The sequence below is a fragment of the Danio rerio genome, chromosome 20 (genome assembly GCF_049306965.1).
Source record: "Danio rerio strain Tuebingen ecotype United States chromosome 20, GRCz12tu, whole genome shotgun sequence".
Classification (NCBI taxonomy): domain Eukaryota; kingdom Metazoa; phylum Chordata; class Actinopteri; order Cypriniformes; family Danionidae; genus Danio; species Danio rerio.
Window position 1 is genome coordinate 51,119,344 of NC_133195.1, and position 23,157 is coordinate 51,142,500.

The 23,157-nt window shown below is 32.6% G+C and overlaps 2 protein-coding genes across 4 annotated transcripts in view; one reads left to right on the forward strand and one right to left on the reverse strand.

Annotated features, from left to right (window-relative positions):
- Positions 1-536: 536 nt before the first annotated feature.
- Positions 537-20,568, reverse strand: hadhb (hydroxyacyl-CoA dehydrogenase trifunctional multienzyme complex subunit beta). Its single transcript, NM_200019.1, is given in 16 exon segments — positions 537-1,102; positions 1,394-1,558; positions 7,553-7,627; positions 8,390-8,477; positions 9,815-9,862; positions 11,004-11,083; positions 11,175-11,296; positions 12,731-12,911; positions 14,623-14,810; positions 15,714-15,801; positions 16,845-16,944; positions 17,558-17,602; positions 18,246-18,336; positions 18,764-18,805; positions 18,933-19,009; positions 20,539-20,568. Coding segments are annotated over 15 exon segments (1,416 nt in total). The 5' UTR covers positions 19,000-19,009; positions 20,539-20,568; the 3' UTR covers positions 537-1,066.
- Positions 20,569-20,867: 299 nt separating this feature from the next.
- The window catches only part of hadhaa (hydroxyacyl-CoA dehydrogenase trifunctional multienzyme complex subunit alpha a), a 33,520-nt gene continuing 31,230 nt past the window's right edge, over positions 20,868-23,157 (forward strand). For 2 of the 3 annotated variants that reach the window (XR_012395489.1, XM_073932479.1), the window contains exon 1: positions 20,872-20,950. Coding sequence is in view for 1 of the 3 variants with exons in the window: in NM_001105276.1 (NP_001098746.1) it covers positions 20,890-20,950 (61 nt within the window). In the remaining 2 variants the exon portion in view is untranslated. 3 annotated transcript variants of the gene reach the window in all.

The window sequence follows — 23,157 nt, forward strand, 5'->3', positions numbered from 1 at the left end:
AGGTAAAGTTTTACATTTTAATTTGACTTCAAATGATATATTTCTCTTCATATTTTTTATGTTCATTCATTCATTCATTTTCTTCTCGCTTAGTCCCTTTATTAATCAGGAGTCGCCACAGCGGAATGAACTGCCAACTTATCCAGCATATGTTTTACACAGTGGATGCCCTTCCAGCTGCAACCCATCATTGGGAAACATTCTTACATACTCATTCACACACATACACTACGGACAATTTAGCGTACCCAATTCACCTATACCACATGCTTGGACTTGTGGGGGAAACCGAAGCACCCGGAGAAAACCCTTGCAAACACCTGGAGAACATGCAAACTCCACACAAAAATGCCAACTGACCCAGCCGTGGGTCGAACCAGGAATCTTCTTGCTGTGAGGCGACTGTGCAACCCGCTGCGCCACAGCATCACTCTTAGAAATGAATATATATATATATACTTTAAAAACTTTAAAATGGTATTATCAGGAATTTAAAAAAATACAACTAAACTAAAAAAAAAAAAAGGTGAAAATAGTTTGTGGTTTCAAATAATGTTTATTTGTACAAACTGTTAGAAAAGGGAGAAAGCGATCTCAGTTCTCCAGAGGTTCACTTGCCTGAATCTGAGGCACACGAGTTTAAGAGCAAAACCTTTATCATCCTAACGACTGATCTAGAATCAGTCCTTCTTACAATCTAATCCTCAAGAGCTCAAAGGCGTTTATTGCTAATGCATCTATAATTTAGAACACTTGGAATTAGAACAAAAGTCTAGAACTCTCGGTTCCCCTTCATCTCTTTCAAAATCAAATATGAATTGGTGATTTCTTACCTAGCATCAGAATCAACTGGCCTTTTAAGTGCTACATTCAGCATGCAACTCACTGAGCATCTCCTGATCTTCTCCTAAAGACGTTCTCGAATAAAGTTATGTTTACATTTACATCCACAAGCAGCATTTTAAATCAAGAACCTCTAGATAACGTACAACAACATTTCATTTCAAGGCATTACGGCACGTTAGTATTTACAGGATCCAAGTGTGTGTGTGTAGAAGTGCGCAGATTACTGAGGATAAGCTTCGATCACCATTGCATGACCCTGCAACACACATACAACACAATGTTATGGTTATTTCCGTTTGTGTAATTGTACAAGGCAGTGTTTCTCAACCATGTTGCTGAATAACCACCAACACTGCATGTTTTTGGGTGTCTCCTTTGTCTGTCACACCGATTACCGCTCTTTCAGTCTTTGCTAATGAGCTGATGACCTGAATCAGGTGTGTTAGGTTAGGGAGACATAGAAATTGTGCAGAGCTGGTGGTCTTTCAGGAACGTGGTTGAGAAACACTGGCATAAGGCAGTTTATTGAGGAGACTGTCACACACACCTGTCCTCCAGCAGCACACGCTGCCACTAGCCCGTACTGACCGCCCTCCTTCTGCAGGCGATGGGCCACGGTGGTCACCAGCCTACAGCCGGTGGCTCCAAATGGATGACCGAGGGACAGAGAACCACCCCACGTGTTAAACTTCTCCATCGGTGGGACGCCGACCTGATGAAACAGAGAAAAAAAAAAACAGCACATGAGCTTTTATTATTTTCATTGATCACCAATCACTGTACATGCTGTGATCCACACAATGCCTTCCCAACACAAATCGATTAATGCCGAGTTCAGACTGAGCTTTTTTCAAAGTAGTGGCGGCACAGTTGTCTTCACACTGTATGACTATCTGGGGCAGCATTCTGTCGCTGCTGTGTTTACACTGAGGCCTCGTTTACACTAGCGTTTCATCCAGTGTTTCTGAACATATCTCCGTCCACACTAAGCCACCAAAAACGTATATTTATATTTATTTTATTCATATACGTATATATATATTTTTACGCAAGACCCTTTTTTTCTCAGCTGGGATCATGTAAAGCCCTTTTGAAGCTGCACTGAAACTGCATTTTGGAAGTTGAAACCAATGAGCACCATCGACATCTTCTATTTGAAAAAGAATATATATATATATATATATATATATATATATATATATATATATATATATATATATATATATATATATATATATATATATATATATATATATATGGCTCCTCTGATTAGGTTCAGAAGTTTCATTTAATATGTAATGAAAAGGTTATTAGCTGGTAAATAAAATACCTTTTTTATTTTCAAAATTGTTACTTTAGACAATTCTTTGTTTTTTTTTAACAAGGTAAATTTTCTTTTGCGTCAAAACCAGCTAAATATAGTTCAGTAAGTAAATATAGTGAGTATAGTTTTACACATTATATTTATCTTTTAATAATAGCTTAAATTAGCAAATAAAACACAAGGTAGGTCTACTGGGCAAAAAGGGGATTTCTCTCAGACAGTTTTAGAAGCTTCATTCATTGATTCTCATCATACTTAAGGTCTTAGTCCCGTGTTTATCCTCATAGCCTCCATGTGGATTAAAAGAACAGCATCTTAACTCTGTCTTTCGTGAAACGCAGTTGCCGTTTAATGTATAGTGAATCGGACTCAAAGTAGCGTCACTGCGCAAAAACATGTTATGAATGCATGCTACACTTCCGACTGTATACAGTGTGTTTTCTTTCTCTTATAATGCACAGATATTTAAGATAAGGGACACTTTCATTTTCCATTCACTGACAGTCGGACAGGCTCATCCAGTCCAACTCCATCTTTTAAAATCAAATTCAAAAGCGGAATATGTCTCTTTATAAAAGCTGGGGTCCGTTCTTCGTACGTGGATTACTCGGTTAGCTGGATTTGGATATTGACGATTTGACACGATCCAGGATTGTTTCGTTCTTCAAAGCTGATCCGAGAGTTGTTGTCATAGCAACAGTTCTGCTAGGTCAAACCTGATCGGGAGCAGGTTCAATTCATATAAACAGGATTAGATCGGCTCAGTTCAAGCAAAGATAATACAGAAAGTATGTTCCGAATTCTGATATTTTCTTACAGTAGTAGTTATACACTTGGGAAAATGGTACATATTTTTAACCATATATATAAAGTTATAGTCATTAATAAAATAAATTAAGTTATACATATTGATAAAACTTATGCAATCTGCACCTTCGAAATGAAAGTACAAAGACTGCCACCTGGTGGTGCAAAGAGAAAACTTACTGATATGAACTTTTTAGATCGCTTTAGTACAAATTGCGCATAATAGAAATGCACAATATGTGACTTTTTTTAAAAGCAATAATACATTTATGCAGACATAAACATGTTTTGATAGTTAATATGCCGGTGATTTGATGCTTCACAAAAGTTGCAGACGCCTTTACCAATATGAAAATGCTTTTGTAAACAACCAGTTATTCTTTACACCGATTAAAAAACGGCTACTATAATAAAGAAAATCTTTTCTAAATGTAGAACTAAATACATTGATTTGCATTGAAATACATGATGAATACTCTTGACACATGAAAGTGTAAAGCCTGCAGCTCACAACAAATGTGGAAGGTTATTGCGTGTCATATTTAACAAACCGTTTACTGCTAATTTGATGTAATTTTGCTCACATGGATAATTGAATATTAATCAGATGATGTCATTACGCTGCTGTGCCGTCAGCCAATCGTTGCATTGCTGATCATGATTTCGAGGATCGATAGATCTGTCCTTCACAACACACGCAGCGATCTCAGATCAGTTTATCCAGACATTCTAATCAGATTCGCGAACTTGTTTGAAGAACCAAATTAGCGAGAGATCAGTTATCAAGATTAAAAGATCCAGGATCTGCCAAATAATTTTAGATCATTTAAGCGAGGTACGAAGAACGGACCCCTGGCATATCAGTGTGCTGCTATGTTGAACACACATGATTCGATTCACGCCTTCTGATTGGTTCACGGGATATAGCGGCTTTTGCTGTCAAAGGCAGGTGGCGTTTAGAGGCTTTTGCCAACAAACTGTTATTTCTGAATGCGCTGACGCTGAGATTTAGATTATTTGAAGCAAATCTATTTTTTGTACTACGTGCCTAAAGCATTCGCTCAGTGTGATTATCATCAGTGATAATGTCATCAGTGTTGAATCAGCTTTCAGCAACTATGCAACTCGCTGCTGGAATCAGCTTTCGGAATTGATCAGATGTGCTCCAACATTAGACACATTCAAGTCAAGACTGAGAACACATCTGTTTAGCTGTGCCTTTACTGTATGAGCACTGTGCTGCGTCCGACAGATCGCACTATTATGTCTTTCTTTTCTTTCACCATCTTATAACCTACTTTAACACATTTTTTTTATCTGTTTTATCTATTTTCATTCTTATTTTTATAATTCTTATTATTTGTTTTTATTTTCTAACTTGTGTCTCTTTAATTCCTGTTTATGTAAAGCACTTTGAATTGACACTGTGTATGAAATGTGCTATATAAATAAACTTGCCTTTTCTAATTTTTGGCGGAAGTGGCGTTAAGCTCCTTTTGCTTCGGAACTCTTCATATTATATATAAATCAATACAAAACCAAGTTGAAAATGTATTCAATTAATGAGTAATGTTCCACCTCTAATATTGTTTTATGTGCTTACAAAACCAACAAAAGCAGTCCAACGTCCAAACTATTTAACTTAGAAGGCAACTTTTTCTCCCTTGGCTCAATTACCATGTGGTGTTCCTCAAGGGTCAGTCTTAGGATCCTTGTTATTTTCATTGTGCATGCTCCCCAAGTTGCATTTTTCAAAAATACACCACATCTCATCTCTGTTATTTTGATGATTGCCCATTTTATTTTTCAGTAAGCACAAGCTGGTCATCTCAAAATGACCTAGACGGCTTGAGAGATATTAAATATTGGTCGGCTAACAGTTCCTTGCAATTAAAAGATAGTAAAACCAAAGTTAATGAAGTGATCTTTGACTCAGCAATACATTTCAGACAGCAGGTCAGTGTCTATTTCAAGGGTAGCTTTCATCAACTGGAATCTAATGTACAAAATAAAACATTTTCTTTCCCATTTGAACTTGGCAATTGCGATCCACTCATTTATTTCCTCAAGGTTAGACTCTTTGGCCTGCTCTGTGTTGTCTCGTCTACGGCTTGTTTAAAATGCAGCGGCTATGCTGTTAACAGGGTCAAAATAAGGATCACATTTTCCCGGTCTTAGCATCTCAAAATTCAGGGTCGATTTTTTTACATTTTGATTTGTGTTTACAAGGCGCTATTTGGTCTAAAATCCCAATATATCAGTGACCTTTCACACCCATAACCAGAGCACTGGGGTCTTCTGATCAACCTGCCGGCTTCTCGTTGCTGGTGTGAATCAAACAGTGACCATGCCTTTTCTGTGATAAATCATAAATTATGAATTGGTTTCGCTTCCCTACAGTATACGAGGTCAGCTTCATCATTAGCCATTCTTAAATCTTACATATAAAAACAGATATTTTGAAACTAAAATTATATAATTGAATAGGCTGAATACAGTAATGTTGCAACATTTGGATGCTTTCTTATTTTATCAATCTGTAAAACACATATGTGACCCTGGACCATAAATCTACAGTCAATTATCATACACCCGGCGCAATAAGCCGCAAGTTGTGTATGGCGCGATTTGTTGCTATTTTTTAGATCAGCACAACCGTAATGTTCATGTTTTGCACCAAGTTTTTTAAATAGCAAATCATTTTATTTGCGCCAGTTTGTGGACTCATGGGAGGTCTGAAAAGGAGGTGTGTTAGACCAGTTGTTGGTGCATAGCTATTTGACATTTACCAAATAAAAGCTGGTCGAAAGTCCAGCGCAGAGAACGTTAGTTTTGCACCTATGCAGGTTTAAACACTTACACATTGCTTAATACACACAGGATGTACAGCAATACACAAATATCCTTAAAATCATAAAAAAATAAAGGATTAAAATGTTACAAAAATTATTATTTTCTACATAAATATAAAAACTTTTTTGATGACAATTTGCATTTGTGTAATGTTATTATTATTATTATTATTAGCAGTATTATTTATTATATGTATATTTATATTTGTTTTAATAAAAACAAGTTTAGATTTGTCCACCTGTCGAGTTTTAGAGATGCGTGCATCACCATTAGGGGCATAAGAATATGACGCGTGTTTGGATTTAACAGGTCGTTAAAATAGAGCCTTAATTATCACCTCAAATCTGAATAAATAAGGTATTTATTGATGTTTGCTTTGTTAATATAGGACCATATATGGCAGAAATTGAGAAGCATTAAACATCTGGAATCTGAAGATTAAAAAAATGTATATTGAGAAAATCACCATTAAAATTAAAGTTCTTAGAAATGCATATTACTAACCAAAAAAATGGGTTTCAAAATATTTGTGGTAGCAAATTTACTATACACCTTCATAGAAGAACATCTTCAAAATTCTAATGATTTATGTAAAATGACTTTAAAAAATTCAATCAATTTGACCCATAAAATGTATTTTTGGCTATTCATAAAATATACTCAACATAAGACTGCTTTTCCTTAATCCTTTTTCCCTGCATCATTTCATTTTATTAGGCATAACTTAATTTGTTAACTAACTAGATTTGTTTTCTGTGCATATATGAATTTCTTTGGTTGTTACCAACATCTGGAGAAATTTTCAAGCCAACCGCACACTTAGAATTATGTTTTCTGAGAAAAATGGTGACGTGCTCAATACCTATTTTCCCCACTGTACATTCAAATGGATATCTATTCAGATTCAGACATGCATTTTCAATCAATGGCCATAATTTTAATGTCGTATATGTGAAAATCAGCTCAGAATTGTACAAAGTTCACTGATTCAAGTTTTGCATGTTTTTTTTTTTTTAGATGAAATCATGTACATGACTTCTAATGGCTGTCAAAGTAGAAATATTAAATGTATATCATATTCTTGAACAAAACATGCATTATTTTTTAGAAAAAGCACTTGAAAATTATTAATAAACAAGTACTAGATATCATTAAGCAAAACGGTGTTTGAGTCGCCCATTAAAGCATCACCGTTTGCAACAATAATTCATCTTACATCTATACTGTAAGTGTACCCATGCAAACAGTGAAATGACAAAATGCATTTAAAGTTTTTACATCAGCTTGGATTTCATAGTGACTGTGATTTTAACAGTTTTCTTTCTCTGAAATATGGAAAAACATTTAAATCAGGAGACTTCCACAAAGCCCATTTATCCTTTAACTCAATTTTGACCAAATGCACAGTTCCCTTTTGTTAGGCAGCATAAAAAGGTGCGTTTTATAATGCTAAACACAGCTCACATTTGTTTTTCATGAAAAAATAAAAACCTAGTTCCAGTAATTCTTCTTTATTAATGCGTTCCTATACCTGATGTGACATCTAGTCGTTTTATTACTGCTGAAATCCCCCTGGAGTATCCTGAGGTTTAGTGTGTTGCTCAAGGGCACAACAGCTATACAGTACTTCATGACTCAAGGCCTCCTGTGCATCGAACGCACAACCCGTGGCTTGATCTTTAAGCAGTATTTACACCGCCTGATGTGAACACACACACTCACCTTAGTCTTTCTGCCCATGTATGTTTGAGCGAACCAGTCAGAGCCCATCGCCTTCAGGTTTGCCATGATCTGACCCTGTTTAAAGCAGAGCACAACCACAACAGAACATCACTCGCTATTCACACAGTCTCTATTAAATCTGATATATTTATAAAGAAAGGGTTCTACCAAATGTATGTGTATTCTAACCATAAAATGCATGCAAACTGTAAAAAATGCAGGGTTCCACACAATTCATCCATGTTGTCCCAACATAAATCGATTAGGTTAAGCGGATTGAACATAAAAGTATTAAGTTGTTCCAAAAAAATCTCAAGAATTCTGTTGTTTTTATTTCATTTTAAATAAATAGTTTGAACAAAAAGCACAAATAATGGCCTTAGTGTGGTTTTTAACTGTACACTGTAAAAAAATAAAGGGTCTCATTCACTAACCATGCAAAATCTATGCGTGAAATGTTCAAATGTTTTTTCTAATTCATTTATGATTCTGATTTTCTGTTAAGGAATATATATTTATTATTTTTGTACAATATATCATTTCAAATTACTAATAAAATTATATTATTCGATAATATTATAGAATTATTGTTATATTATTTTTATATTTTTATTTTATATTATTAATTTGAAGTCAGAGGGATCATATTAGGTGATATTAGGTTTAGTTACTCCCTTTTTGTAGTAAATATATACACAAGACCACAACTTCAAATGTGATGTATGATTTTTTTTTTTTTTACCGTTACACTATAATGTGGTAAAAATGTGGTAAATTAAATTCACAGGACATTTAAAGAATGCTGTGCTTGAACACTGAACTGAAAACGTAACTCACAGCAAAAGCCTCATGAAATTCGAACACATCGATGTCATCCATGGTCAGACCGCTCTTCTCCAGCACCTTTGGGGTGGCGTATGTTGGTCTGAGAGAGAAAACGGTACAGAAACAAGAAGAATGTTTGTGAGATGTGAGACAGACAGAGATAAAATGTATAGGCACATTTGATAAAGATATATGGTAAAGATAAAGAATAAGCACATTTGCATATTTAAATCTCAGATCTCAAAGGCTGATTAACGCAGACAGATTTTGTTTGATAATTACTATGACGAACTAAATTTAATGCGTTTTATTTACATTTTTGACACCATAATATATAATCAGAATACAAAAACGAAAGCAGTGAATTTTTTATGACAACGATATGAGTATTATTTATGCCATTATGCAAAGTTATTTTGTGATATGTTTAGATTAAATGAAGATTTAAGATCAGTATTTTTTCTTTTATGCAAATATAATAATAACAACAACAACAACAAGTTAATTCAGAAATAATCATTTAAAAATTGATTTAAAATGATAGCAAATAATTTACTAGGTTTGTTAAACATTTTCTTTCTATTTACTATTCAGTCCTCAAAAAATTATTTTCAATAAATATTATTTTGCACAATTGTTTTCAACATTTATGATGATAATAATAATAATTCTACTACTACTACTACTAATAATAATAATAATAATTCTAATACTACTACTACTAATAATAATATTAATAATAATAATAATTCTACTACTACTACTACTACTAATAATAATAATAATAATAATACTGATACTAACAATGATAATAATCATAGTACTACTACTAATAATAATAAAACATTTCCTTGTGCAACAAATTACCATGATTTCTGAAAGATCATGTGACACTGAAGATTGTAGTAATGATGCTGAAAATTCAGCTTTATATCACATGAATAAATTATAATTAAATATATAATTACATAAAACAACATGCAAAAAAACATATAACATTGAAATATTTAATTATTTTATGTAATAATTAATTTTTATTACATTTTTTAATTAATTAATTAATAATAATAACCAATCAATACAATAAATTACTTTAGTGTTAGACATCTTGAGTGAGAACCAAATGGACGTAATAAGTGTAAATTTAGATGAAAAAATATAGTAAACTTACTATTTGCCTTTATCTGTAATGGATGTGTACCAGGCAACATTAACTTACCATTTATGGAATATGCAAAAAAAATCCTTTATACTATATAAAAACATTTCAAACAGGAATCTACAGTATACCACAGAGTCTTATTTTTCTGCAGACTGAACGAATGTCAGTCACAAACTAACAAACCACAACACAACCAAACCACAACAATAACAAAACCCACAGCAGGAAAGCTCAGAGGCCTGAAAGAGAAAGAAAGAAAAGAAACGGAGGCTCACCCGAGAAGAAGCTGGTCTTTTGGGTCTTGAGAAACGTACACAAAATCTCTGAAGGTAAAAACACACATACAGTTAAACAACATCAGCACTGCGAGATACTGAGAGATGTTGACATACAGTTGAAGTCAGAATTATTAGCCCTCCTGAATTATTAGTCTACTGTAAAATTTTCCCCCAATTTCTGTTTAACCAAAAGAAGATTTCCTCAACACATTTCTAAACACAATAGTTTTAATAACTCATCTATAATAACTGATTTATTTAACCTTTGCCAGGATGACAGTACTGGATATTTTTCAAGATTCTAGTATTTAGCTTAAAGTGACATTTTAAGGCTTACACTACATTGATTAGGCAAATCATTGTATAATGACGGTTTGTTCTGTAGACACTCGAAAACAAATATTGCTTAAGGGGGCTAAAAATTTTGCTCTTAAAATAAAAAAAAAGTTTTTATTCTAGCCGAAATAAAACAAATAAGACTTTATCCAGGAGAAAAAAATATTATCAGACATACTGTGAACATTTCCTTGTTCTGGTAAACATCTGTTAAATATTGGGAAATATAACTAAATTGGCTGTAGTTTATGTGTGTGAATGAGTGTTTATGTATTCGCTGTGTAAAACATATGCTGGATAAGTTGGTGGTTCATTCCACTGTGGTGACCCCCGTTGAAAAAAATGGACTAAGCTGAAGGAAAATGGCTGAAATAATATTATTAGCCCCCTTAACAATTTGAAGAGTTCAGATGCAAAAGCCGCTAAACGCAACGTCCGCCAAAAAAGAGATAATGACATTGAGCGAATGCTTTAGGCACGCAGTACACCATCAACAAAAAGATTAGCTTCAAATCATCGAAATCTCAGCGTCTACACATTCAGAAGTAACAGTTTGTTGGCAAAAGCCTCTAAACGCCACCTGCCTTTGACAGCAAAAGCCGCTATATCCCAAAAACCAATCAGAAGGTGTGAATGGAAACATGTTTTCTATGTAGCAGCGCGCTGATACGTCGGCTTTGAGGAGACTGTTTTATTCCGCTTTTGATTATAAAAGACGGAGTTTGATGAACTGCATGAGCCTGTCCGACTTTCATTGACAATTGCAATTTTCTAGTAAAACACATATGATGATGACTGAAAAGCTGATAGTAGATTTTTTACATAAAGCATTATTTAGTTTGTTTTGTACCTGAGATACGCTTTAGGCTTGTAACCCATAGCAAGAGCTTTCTCTTCTGACATGATCAAAACTGCAGATGCACCGTCAGTCTGAGTGAACAAACACACACACACACAAACACACACTTCGACAGATGTTGCATCGGTTAATGCTATGATGAATCAAGAGCGTTAAACTGACCAGGAAGGATGAGTTTGCTGCGGTTACGGTGCCGTGAGGTTTGACGAAGGCAGGTTTGAGTTTAGCCATCTGCTCCATAGTGGAAGGACGAATCCCATTATCTTTAGACACAATATCCTTCCCTGTGACACAGACGTTAGGACATTAAAGAAGTAGCTCAGCTTAAAACTGACAGCACGGTCATCATTGTCTCACCCTTACTTGTTTAAACCTTTATGAGTTCCTTTCTTCTGTTAAAACACAAAAGTAGCTATTTTGCAGAATGTTGGAAACCTGTAACCATTGACTTGCATAGTATTTGTGTTTCCTACTATTGAAGTCAATGGTTACAGGTTTTCAGCATTCTTCAAAATGTCTTCTTTAGTGTTCAGCAGAAGATAGAAACTCATAACTCATAATACTGCCTTATTGGTAAGCCCTACTATGCTCAGCCGTTCTATGGAATTAATAGGAAATCATAAGATTGTAATCTGTGAGGCAGTGGCGCAGTAGGTAGTGCTGTTGCCTCCAAGCAAGAAGGTCGCTGTGTCGCTGGTTCGAACCTCGGTTCAGTTGGCGTTTCTGTGTGGAGTTTGCATGTTCTCCCTGCCTTCGCATGGGTTTCCTCCGGGTGCTCCGGTTTCCCCCACAGTCCAAAGACATGTGGTGCATGTGAATTGTCCTTAGTGTATGAGTGTGTGTGTGATTGGGTGTGTGGATGTTTCCCAGAGATGGGTTGCGGCTGGAAGGGCATCCGCTGCGTAAAAACTTGCTGGATAAGTTGGTGGTTCATTCCGCTGTGGCGACCCCAGATTAACAAAGGGACTAAGCCGACAAGAAAATGAATGAATGAAGATTGTAATGAGAAAACATTGATTAACTAGACACTTGCTTGAATGTAAAACCTTCATGTGTGCTGTTCTGTCTACACAAAGACAAATTTAAGCACATTTCTAGATCTGACTCGATTGCATTATCTCACTGAATGAATAGAAATGTCTTGTGTATGCATACTTAAAATACAGCTTTTTCTGGAATTAGTTTATAGGCAAGTTTGTTAAAATGAGGTATTTGTTTAGCCAAGTAAGTTACATGTTAAGTAAATTCATATGATGCCAATACAATTAAAACAACGTAATGGTAAATTAATGGATGTAACTGTATTTGACCAGTATACGTATAAGTACCCCCCCCCCCAACCTCACAAATCTAAATTCATATTTTTAATAGGATATATTAATAAATTATCTAACAAAATAACTTAGTATAACAGTTCAAAAACTAGTATATGTTATAGAAAAACATTAAATACAAATTTTAAAAAAGGAAGAAAAATTAAAAGTAACAAAAAATGAAGAATTTAGTTGATATTGTGTAGGCAAGGCAAACTTTATTTATAAAGCACAATTTTGCACAACTGAATCCAAAGTGCTTTATAATTAAATAAAATTATTAATAAAATAAAATAAATCTTGTATTAAAAATGTAAGAAAAGGAAATATAGGTGTGTATATATGTAATACTAAAATACTAAAAAAAAACCTAATCTGATAATTGAACTGAAAAAAATGACTGACCTGGCACTTTGAATCCAACAACGTCACTGAGCAGCCCGCCGTCCTGAGCTTTCTTAGCGAGTGTGTGAGAGCGGAGAGCAAACTCATCCTGCTCCAGACGCGACACACCGAAAGCTGCAGCCAGACGGTCAGCGGAGTGACCCATCGTCTCTGCTGTGGAGAACTCCGCTACAGCCGGCAGCTAAACACACATATACATATATTATATATATTTTTGTTCAACACATTTCTAATCATAATAGTTTAAATAACTCATTTCTAATAACTGATTTATTTTATCTTTGCCATGATGACAGTACTGGATATTTGACTAGATATTTTTTAAGACACTTCTAAACAGCTTAAAGTGACATTTAAAGGCTTAACTAGGTTAATTAGGCAGTTTAGGGTAATTAGGCAAGTTATTGTATATTAGTAGTTTGTTCAGTAGACTATAGAAAACAAATACTGCTTAAGGAGGATAATAATTTTGACATTAAAATGGTTTTAAAAAAGTAAACTTTTTTATTCTAGCCGAAATACAGTAAATACTTTATCCAGAATAAAAATATTATCAGAAATCCTGTGTAAAATTCCTTTCTCTGTTAAACATCATTTGGGAAATAATTGAAAAATAAATTAAAACATACACAGGAGGGCGAATTGTTTTGAAATGAACCGTAATGGTTTTTCTCTACATGTTTTGAGAACAGCCTTATTTAAAACAGTCATTTTAGGACACAAATATCAAAAAAATAAAATAAAAAAAATCCCTGCAAAATCCTGGAGAGCCATTTTGTAATTATATAAAACATAAGCATTTATTAATTTAATAAAGAGTAAATATTACTACTAACAAAAATATTCATATTATGTATATAATAATTTTCCATTATATGTCATAAAATAATATGCCATGAAATAACAAAAAATATGTGTAAAGTACAAAACCAAATAATATATATTTTTTAAATTAATAATTATGGCATATAAAATACATAATTATACATTTATATACAACTAATAATTATTACAATTATTATGAATATTCTTCTTCTTATTATTATTAATACTATTATTATTATTAATAATAATGATAATATAGAATAATATACATATTAATAAGTCTATGTAGTGAAAAAAATCATAACTTGATAAAAATAATTGTAAATAAAACTCAGAATAACAGTACCGTGTTTTTTATGTAATAATGAATTATTGGTTGTAAAAATAATATTATTACACATAATCATAATATTATCGTAATGAAAAACATTATGTTAAATATATGTTAAAATATAATAATAATAATATACATATTAATAAGTCTATGTATCTTCATAAAATAATTCTTAATAAAAAACAAGTCACAGAACAACATAATCATCATTTATATTTAATAATGAATTACTGTTTGAAAAATATTACCAATAATAATCTAAATAAAATAAATTTATAATAATGATTACTATTATAATCGTTATATGTAACAATATAAAAATGTAGAATAATATAAATAATGCAATCAAGTAATGCTAAATAAAAGCACAACAAAAAAAAACACAGAATAAGATTATCACCGTTTATATGTAATAATGAATTAATGTTTGTATAAATAATACTAACAATAAAAATCATAAAATTTATAATAAAATAAAGTTAAATATCTTGTCATTATTATTATTATTATTAATAGTAGTAGTAGTAGTAGCAGTAGTAGTAGTACTAGTTTTATGTTATAATATTTAAAATAACCAGAACAATATAAATGATGTAACAAACTAATAAATAAAATGATAAATATGAAATTAATATATTTTTTTAAAGAACATCAATAATAACATTTACAATTTTTATTATTATTCATATTATATGATATACAGTTGTGAAGTGCATTATGGGTGATGTAGTACCTCAGGTGCCAGGTGAGCGAGGCGGATGGAGCCCAACAGAGACAATCTGGCCCCGAGGGTTTTGGCTTTATTCAGAGAGAGCATGGTCTTCCTCATTTTGCGGCTGTGTCTGATTGGTACATCAGACATAAATTCAACCCCGCCAGCGACTACAGCATCACACTGACCAGCAGCGATCAAACCCACAGCTACAACAAACAATCATGACCAACACGTCACTGCATTTAACAATCTTCTGTTCACTCGCTCTACGTACACTCAGAGGAAGTGATTAGTTTACTGAATGTTGTGTTTATGCATACAGGATCACATGTACATTTATACAGCACGTTTTAATGGTCAGAAATGTTGTATTAGCAGCACTTTTTATGAAGAATCACTTGATGCCTTCCTTGTTGTACGCAGTGTTAGGTAAGTTACTTGCTAAAAAAAAAAGACTGATTACTAATTAATTTCAAAATCATTTCAAAATGACATTTCTAATGATTTTGTCTGAAAAGTAACTTAATACTACCTAATACTATTAAAGTCCCTGTAAAAATATTACAGACAATAGAAATTAAACCCTCAATTCATTAATTTTTTACTCATTTTATTGTTTCTTAAGCATGTGCCATCAATGTCATGTAAAATTCTTTGGTTAAATAAATAAATAAATAAATAAATATGTATATATATATATATATATATATATATATATATATATATATATATATATATATATATATATATATATATATATATATATGTGATTAAATCAATAAATAATAAAACAAATACTATATATAAGATATAATAAGACTGCTTCTCTGAACTGACTGATTTATATAGAACTGTTGAATTTATGTGTAGCATTTAAGTAACTAAGTAACTAAAGGTAAGTAACTAAGTTATCAAAAATTTAAAGTAATCCCTTTACATTTACAGCAGAAAAGTAATTTAAATAAAGGTTACTAGTTACTTTGTAAACAATTACACCCAACACTGATTGTAAGTGACTTTGAATGAAAGCATCTGCTAAATAACTAAAAGTAAATGTACTGCATGTGATGCGCCTTTTATCGTTAGCATAATATGTGTGTGTTTAGTACCTGTGGTCATTGCTTGATTGGATGAAATGCAGGCCATTGTCACTGTGTGCGCAGGAGTCTTATCTGAAAATCCAGCACCAAGAGCCGCCTGCAAAAAAGTGTATTTAATAATATTTTTATTATATATATATAATAATATTTTTATTATATATATATATATATATATATATATATATATATATATATATATATATATATATATATATATATATATATATATATATATATATATATATATATATATATATATATGTATATAAACACTATGTATATAAACACTATAAAATGTATTTTATAAATTCTTGAATAATTTAAAACTGTAAAAATGATATAAATTGTATACTATACTTTAAGAAAATGTAAAAAAAAATATATATATTTTATATATATATATATTTATATATATATAATATGTATATATTTATATATATATAAATATATATATATATATATATATATATATAATATATATATATATATATAATATATATATATATATATATATATATATATATATATATATATATATATATATATATATATATATATATAAAATATATATATATATAAAATATATATATATATATATATATATATATATATATATATATATATATATATATATATATATATATATATATATATATATATATATATATATAAATAAATTAAGTGTTTTTTTCTTACACCCCAATGGAACATATATTAAAAAACACACACACACATATTGCATATAAACCTATAAAGTAATCCAAAACCACAACCTGCTCTGGAAAAGGTTAAGAACATCTATCTGTCACATCTGTTTATGTATAATTAATGTTCATGTATTTATGTTTAATGCATTTAATACAGGCCTACCAGGTCAATGCCACAATTTCTAGTCATGCAAGTTAATAAAATCTATAAAAGTACATGATTTTATTTATAAATTTAATATGTTGCCTTTAACTTGATAGATTTACCAAAATATTTTTTTTTTGTCATACTGTGATATGATATCGATATCGTCTGGACAAATTCATGATGTGAGTTTGATACTCGTATCGCTGACCCCTGACTGAACACAGATCTGTGACAAACTAAAAATAGCTTAAACATCCAAACGCAAAGACTGGAATGCAGACTGACCTCTCTGGCCACATTACTGGTCTTCACCTCCTGTATTACAGCTCCATAGACAATATAATCCACCGCATCTTTAGGGATCCCAGTTCTTTTCAGCAAACCCCTGAAACAAAACACGCTTTGAAAATCTGTTTCAGAATCACCAGCACAGCTTTATGTGTGTTTATATATACAGTTAAAGCCAAAATTATTTGCCCTACTGTGATTTTTTTTTCTTCCCCAAGTAATGTTTAACAGAGAAAGGAATTTTTTACAGTATGTCTGATAATATTTTTTCTTCTGAAGAAAGTCTTATTTGTTTTATTTTGGCTAGAATAAAAGAAGTTTTTAATTTTTTTAGAAAACATTTCAAGGTCAATATTGGCCACCTTAAGCAATATTTTTTCAGAATGTCTTCAGAACAAACCATCGTTAAACAAGGGCTTGCCTAATTACCCTAATTTGCCTAACTAATCTAGTTAAGCCTTTAAATGTCACTTTAAGCTAAATGCTAGTATACTGAAAAATATCTAGTCAAATATTATGTACTGTCATTAGGGCAAAGATAAAAGAAATCAGTGATTAGAGATGAGTTATAAAAAAGTTTTAAAAATCTTTCTGTTAAACTGAATTTGGGGGAAAAAATATACAGGGGGTTAATAATTCTGACATTGTGTGTGTGTGTGTGTGTGTGTGTGTGTGTGTGTGTGTGTGTGTGAGAGAGTAAGGAGACGTACTGCAATGCAGCTCTGGCCAAATCATGAGGCATCAGGTCTGAGTATCTAATGACAAACAGAGACATTAAAGAAACAAAAAAATCAAAGAATCTGTTTTTGCAAGGAAGCACTGAAGAGAAATTCCTAATAAATATATTAAAAAATATATATGTGTGTGTGTGTGTGTGTGTGTGTGTGTGTGTGTGTGTGTGTGTGTGTGTGTATGTATGTACGCATGTATGTATGCATGTATACACACACACACACACACACACACACACACACACACACACACACACACACACACACACACACACACACACACACACACACACACACACACACACACATACACATACATACATACATACATACATACATACATACTATAGTTTATAGTTCCCAGCTTTCTTTTCACCATTAACAAAAGTAAACTACATAAAAATAAATGAACTATGTAACTAATTACCTAATTTTGAAAAAGTACATATTTTGACACATAAGTTGGTGTCAGTTATGTATAAAATACATGTTAGATCCTTAAAATGTAGAAATAGTCCATGTACGATGTACATCAACTAACAAAAATATGAACATATAATCCACAAACATTTGATGTGAATTTCAGAGAAGTAACGTGTTCAGTTTATCAGCTTGCATTTCTGACTTCATGTTCATCTGAAGCACAAACTAATGTACACTATCTTACGTGGTGCCAGACAGAAGGAAGGGGGTTCGAACGCCTTCAACCAAAACAATGTTCTTCACTCCTGGTTTGGCCAAAGACTTCTTACTCTTTGCTGTTTGATTAAAAACATACACATTCAATTTTTTTCAGCTAAATTATATTGAATTGTTATATACATATATTAAAATGCATTTAAAGTGGTAGTTCACCCAAAAAATTACAATTTACTCACTTTCAAGTGGTTTTAAACCTTTGAGAGTTTCCTTTTTTTGTTAAATGCAAAAGAAGATGCTTTGAAAAATGTTTGACTTCCAAAGACGAAACAACATACTATGGAAGTTAATGGATGTTTTTTCCAACAGTTTTAAAAATGTCTTGTTTTGTGTTTGACAGAAGAAAGAAACTTAAACAGGTTTGTGACAAGTGAATAATAAGTAAATGATGACAGAATTATCCGTTTTGGGTGAACTATCCCTTTAATTAGTTTAATGGATAGCTTTGAAGAATACATACAAATATAACTAGTCTAAACACATTACCTTGAGCTTGAAGATGGACAGATGTGCTGAGAGAACGAGCAGCTGGAGGAAAAAAAAAGAATATGCAGTAAGTCATAAAGCACTAATCAATGATAATGACATGCTAAATGCTGAATAAACGGATTAATGTGAAGTATGCATTGGCTCTGCTGAAAACAGGACGTCTCACCGAACTGAACAGCCTGCACAGACGTCAAAGGGCTGCTCCTCAGTGAAGTCATCAGCATCGACGCCATGTTTGATTACCTGAAAGATATGAAGTAATGATTATTTAAAACTACCAATAGAAATGACCAATTTCATATACATATACAAAACAAGCAATTCTCTACTGTAATGTTTCAAATAGTCACAGAAACTCAAAAGAGGGGGTAAAATAATGTTCAATATATTTTAGTGTAACCATTTATTTTACAAAAAAAATTATAATAAAAACATATTAAGTACAGGTCAGAATAAATATATCTCACACGTGCTTATATAAATATATAAAAGAACATCTGAGCCAACTAAACTACTTTACATATAATAAATATATCAAACAAATGGGTAAAGTCTAAAGTCTAGTGTTCTCAAAAAATTTAAGGTTAAATACAGTAAGGATCGGTAAAAATACAAAACTAGCAAACAAATCATGCAAAAATAAGCTAAACAAATGCATGTCATATTAATACCCAACTAAATGTACAGTGTTTCATAATACCATGTATTCATATTTTAACACTAGCCTGTGGTGCACAAGGTATTTCATTAGAAATATGAATATATTATAGCTGCACAACACTGGAAAAATCTAATAGAGGTAAAGTTGGTTTTATATTCGCACATTTGTTCATTTAGCAGTCTCTACATTGTTTACCATGTTACTTTGAAGATTCGATCAGAATTAGCATGTCAGTATGACTACTAAACAACATTAACACTATCTAATTCACTGTGAACAATGTTGTATTTTGATAGTCCTTTGCTGCTAAAATGTTTCCCTTATTATAATTTGCAAAGAATACTTTTCTAAAATTATACTATAAAGTAGAATGTCCGAATATAAAACCAACTTTACCTCTATAAAAATCTGACATTGCAATGTTTTGTTTTTTTGCGATACATATTGCGATATGAATACAATTCCACCAGATGATATAAATAGCTCAATTTAGTATGAATTCAGGTACATAAATTGAATGATCAAATATAAAATAGCACTACATTGCATCTATATTGGATAGTAATAATTAAATTTTAAAAAATTAAAGTGGGAAGAAAAAAATGCTAGCACAGATCATCTTTTCAAATAAATTTATCATAGACATTTAGCAACTATGCAAAAAGTTGTAGTTTGCTATTTTTCCCCCACTGCTATTCAAATTTATACTTTAAATGTGTTATAATATAACAGTTATGCAAGTATCTGCATCACTGATTACTGTGTGTGTGTGTGTGTGTGTGTGTGTGTGTGTGTGTGTGTGTGTGTGTGTGTGACCCTTCACCTAGTTCTGTCAGTAGTCTGGAGTCTGGACAAGGACAAATACAAAGGCACTAAGCATCTAAACATCTTATTAAGATCATATCATCATTATAAAACAACATTAATCATTACATTACCAAACATGACATTAAAATGACCGTTACGAGACCTGCAAATAACACTTTAACACACAAACAAGTAAACGGATTCATTCTTTCGTCTATATAACAACACCGTTTAAGATATGCATTAGAATTTAGCATTTACGCAAAATGTTGGTGGCGAAGCAAGTTTATAAATCATATTTTACCTGTTATTGTAGTGAACGTGGAGAGAGAATAATGTTTGATGTGTCGCCGCGTCGATCTAATGACTACAGCAGTGCATGAGCCGTAGGACCCAAGTGAGACCCAAGTCAGTGCCTGAGCAGAAAAAAGAGACGCGGTTACATACTTCATTTCTCTTTTAATAAAAGTGACATTTCAATTATATGAAGTATTAAAATATACGATATTATAAAATGTCATTATTAGCGTTAAAACACTGCAAAACTGTATATTTTGATTTAAAGGCAATACATTGGCAGCCTTAATGGCGGCTGGACGGGATTGCTCTTGTCATTGCGTACGCGCGCGCTCACGCTGACGTCGCTTTGAGAAGGATGGCGAGCGCAAGACTCTTGTTGGCTCGAGGCTGCACTGGCGTGAAATCTAGTTTCACAGGTTAGAATGTTACATAAAAACTTCATAACCTGTAATGTACATGCGTATATATTGTTTGTTTTATATTATAAATGACAATACATCATTAGCGCTTTTAACTGAGGTTGTATGAGGTGACCTGCATGAATGAACTTTCACCTAGTTTTACAGTTCAGGTCAGTACACTGCTGTTCATTGACAGGTGAATCAGTGTAGTGTATAGCATTTTTTATTTATACATATATACACATTATTATTTGTATACATTTTTAGATTTAAAATTCAATACTTTGTTCAAATGACCAGGTTATATTGTTCACATATGAACAATTATATTATTCAAATCTAATAGGCTACTGTGCTTAATTGTTGTAGCTTGTAAAGTAATAAAATATATAAAGCTTATTATAGTTTTGTTGTATACTGTATATAATGTTGATTGCATTCATTTCTGATGCAGCTCTTTGCACTGATTGTTAATTTCTGGGGCAAAACATGCTCTAAAAATAAACCATTGTGCATTAACATATTATTATAGTGCTCATACTGATTACAGTTGACAGTATATTAACAATAACAGGTAAAAAAATAGTAAGATGGTTAAAGTCGAGACACCAATTTGATTGAAGTACCATTATATATATATATATATACAGCGGGGAAAATAAGTATTTGACACATCAGCATTTTTATCAGTAAGGGGATTTCTAAGTGGGCTACTGACACAAAATTCCTACCAGATGTAGCCATCAAGCCAAATATTGAATTCATACAAAGAAATCAGAACATTTAAGTATACAAGTTGAGTCATAATAAATAAAGTGAAATGACACAGGGAATAAGTATTGAACACATGAAGATAACAAGGTGCAAAATGGCATAGAAAGTCAGGAGATCTGTCAGTATTGAGAGAAAAACCCTGCTCCCTATCAGTACTAATTGATATCAGCTGCTTTAGTCCTAATTGATGGCCTATAAAGGCTTCTCATTACTCAGGAGGCACACAGGAAAGACTTCATGATGGGTAAAAACAAAGAACTCTCTCAAGATCTGCGTAGTCTTATCGTTGAAAAGCATTTTGATGGGAATGGTTATAGGCGCATTTCCAGAATGCTGAATGTTCCTGTGAGCACTGTGGGGGCTATTATCCGGAAATGGAAAAAGCATAAGTTCACCATAAACCGGCCACGATCAGGTGCTCCACGTAAGATCCCTGTCCGAGGAGTCCAAAGAATAATCAGGAGAGTTCTCCAAGAGCCAAGAACCACTCGGGCAGAACTTCAGGAAGACCTCGCATCAGCGGGTACTATTGTTTCAAAGAAAACTATAAGCAATGCACTGAACCACCATGGCATCCATGCACGCTCACCACGCAAGACTCCATTGCTGAACAAAAAGCATGTTGAGGCCCGGTTAAAGTTTGCGAAACAGCATTTGGAGAAGCCTGTGGATTATTGGGAAACTATAGTATGGTCAGATGAAAGCAAAATTGAACTTTTTGGCAGTCATTCTACACATCATGTTTGGAGAAGAAATGGCACTGCCCACCACCCCAAGAACACTATACCAACAGTTAAGTTTGGGGGTGGAAGCATCATGGTTTGGGGCTGCTTTTCAGCAAGGGGTACTGGCAGACTTCATATTATTGAAGGTAGGATGAATGGAGAAATGTACCGGGACATTCTGGATAAAGATCTGCTGCCATCTACCAGAAAGCTGAAAATGAAAAGAGGGTGGACATTTCAGCAAGACAATGATCCCAAACACAAGGCCAAGGAAACAATGAAGTGGTTTCAAAGAAAGAAAATCAAGTTGCTTGAATGGCCCAGTCAATCACCTGACCTAAATCCCATAGAAAATCTATGGAGAGAACTGAAGATCAAAGTTCATAAAAGAGGCCCAAGGAACCTTCAAGATTTAAAGACCGTTTGTGTGGAAGAATGGGCCAGAATCACTCCTGAGCAATACAGACGACTGGTCTCTCCATACAAGAGGCGTCTAGAAGCTGTGATCACCAACAAATGCTTTTCTACAAAGTATTAAGTAAAGTGTGTTCAATACTTATTCCCTGTGTCATTTCACTTTATTTATTATGACTCAACTTGTATACTTAAATGTTCTGATTTCTTTGTATGAATTCAATATTTGGCTTGATGGCTACATCTGGTAGGAATTTTGTGTCAGTAGCCCACTTAGAAATCCCCTTACTGATAAAAATGCTGATGTGT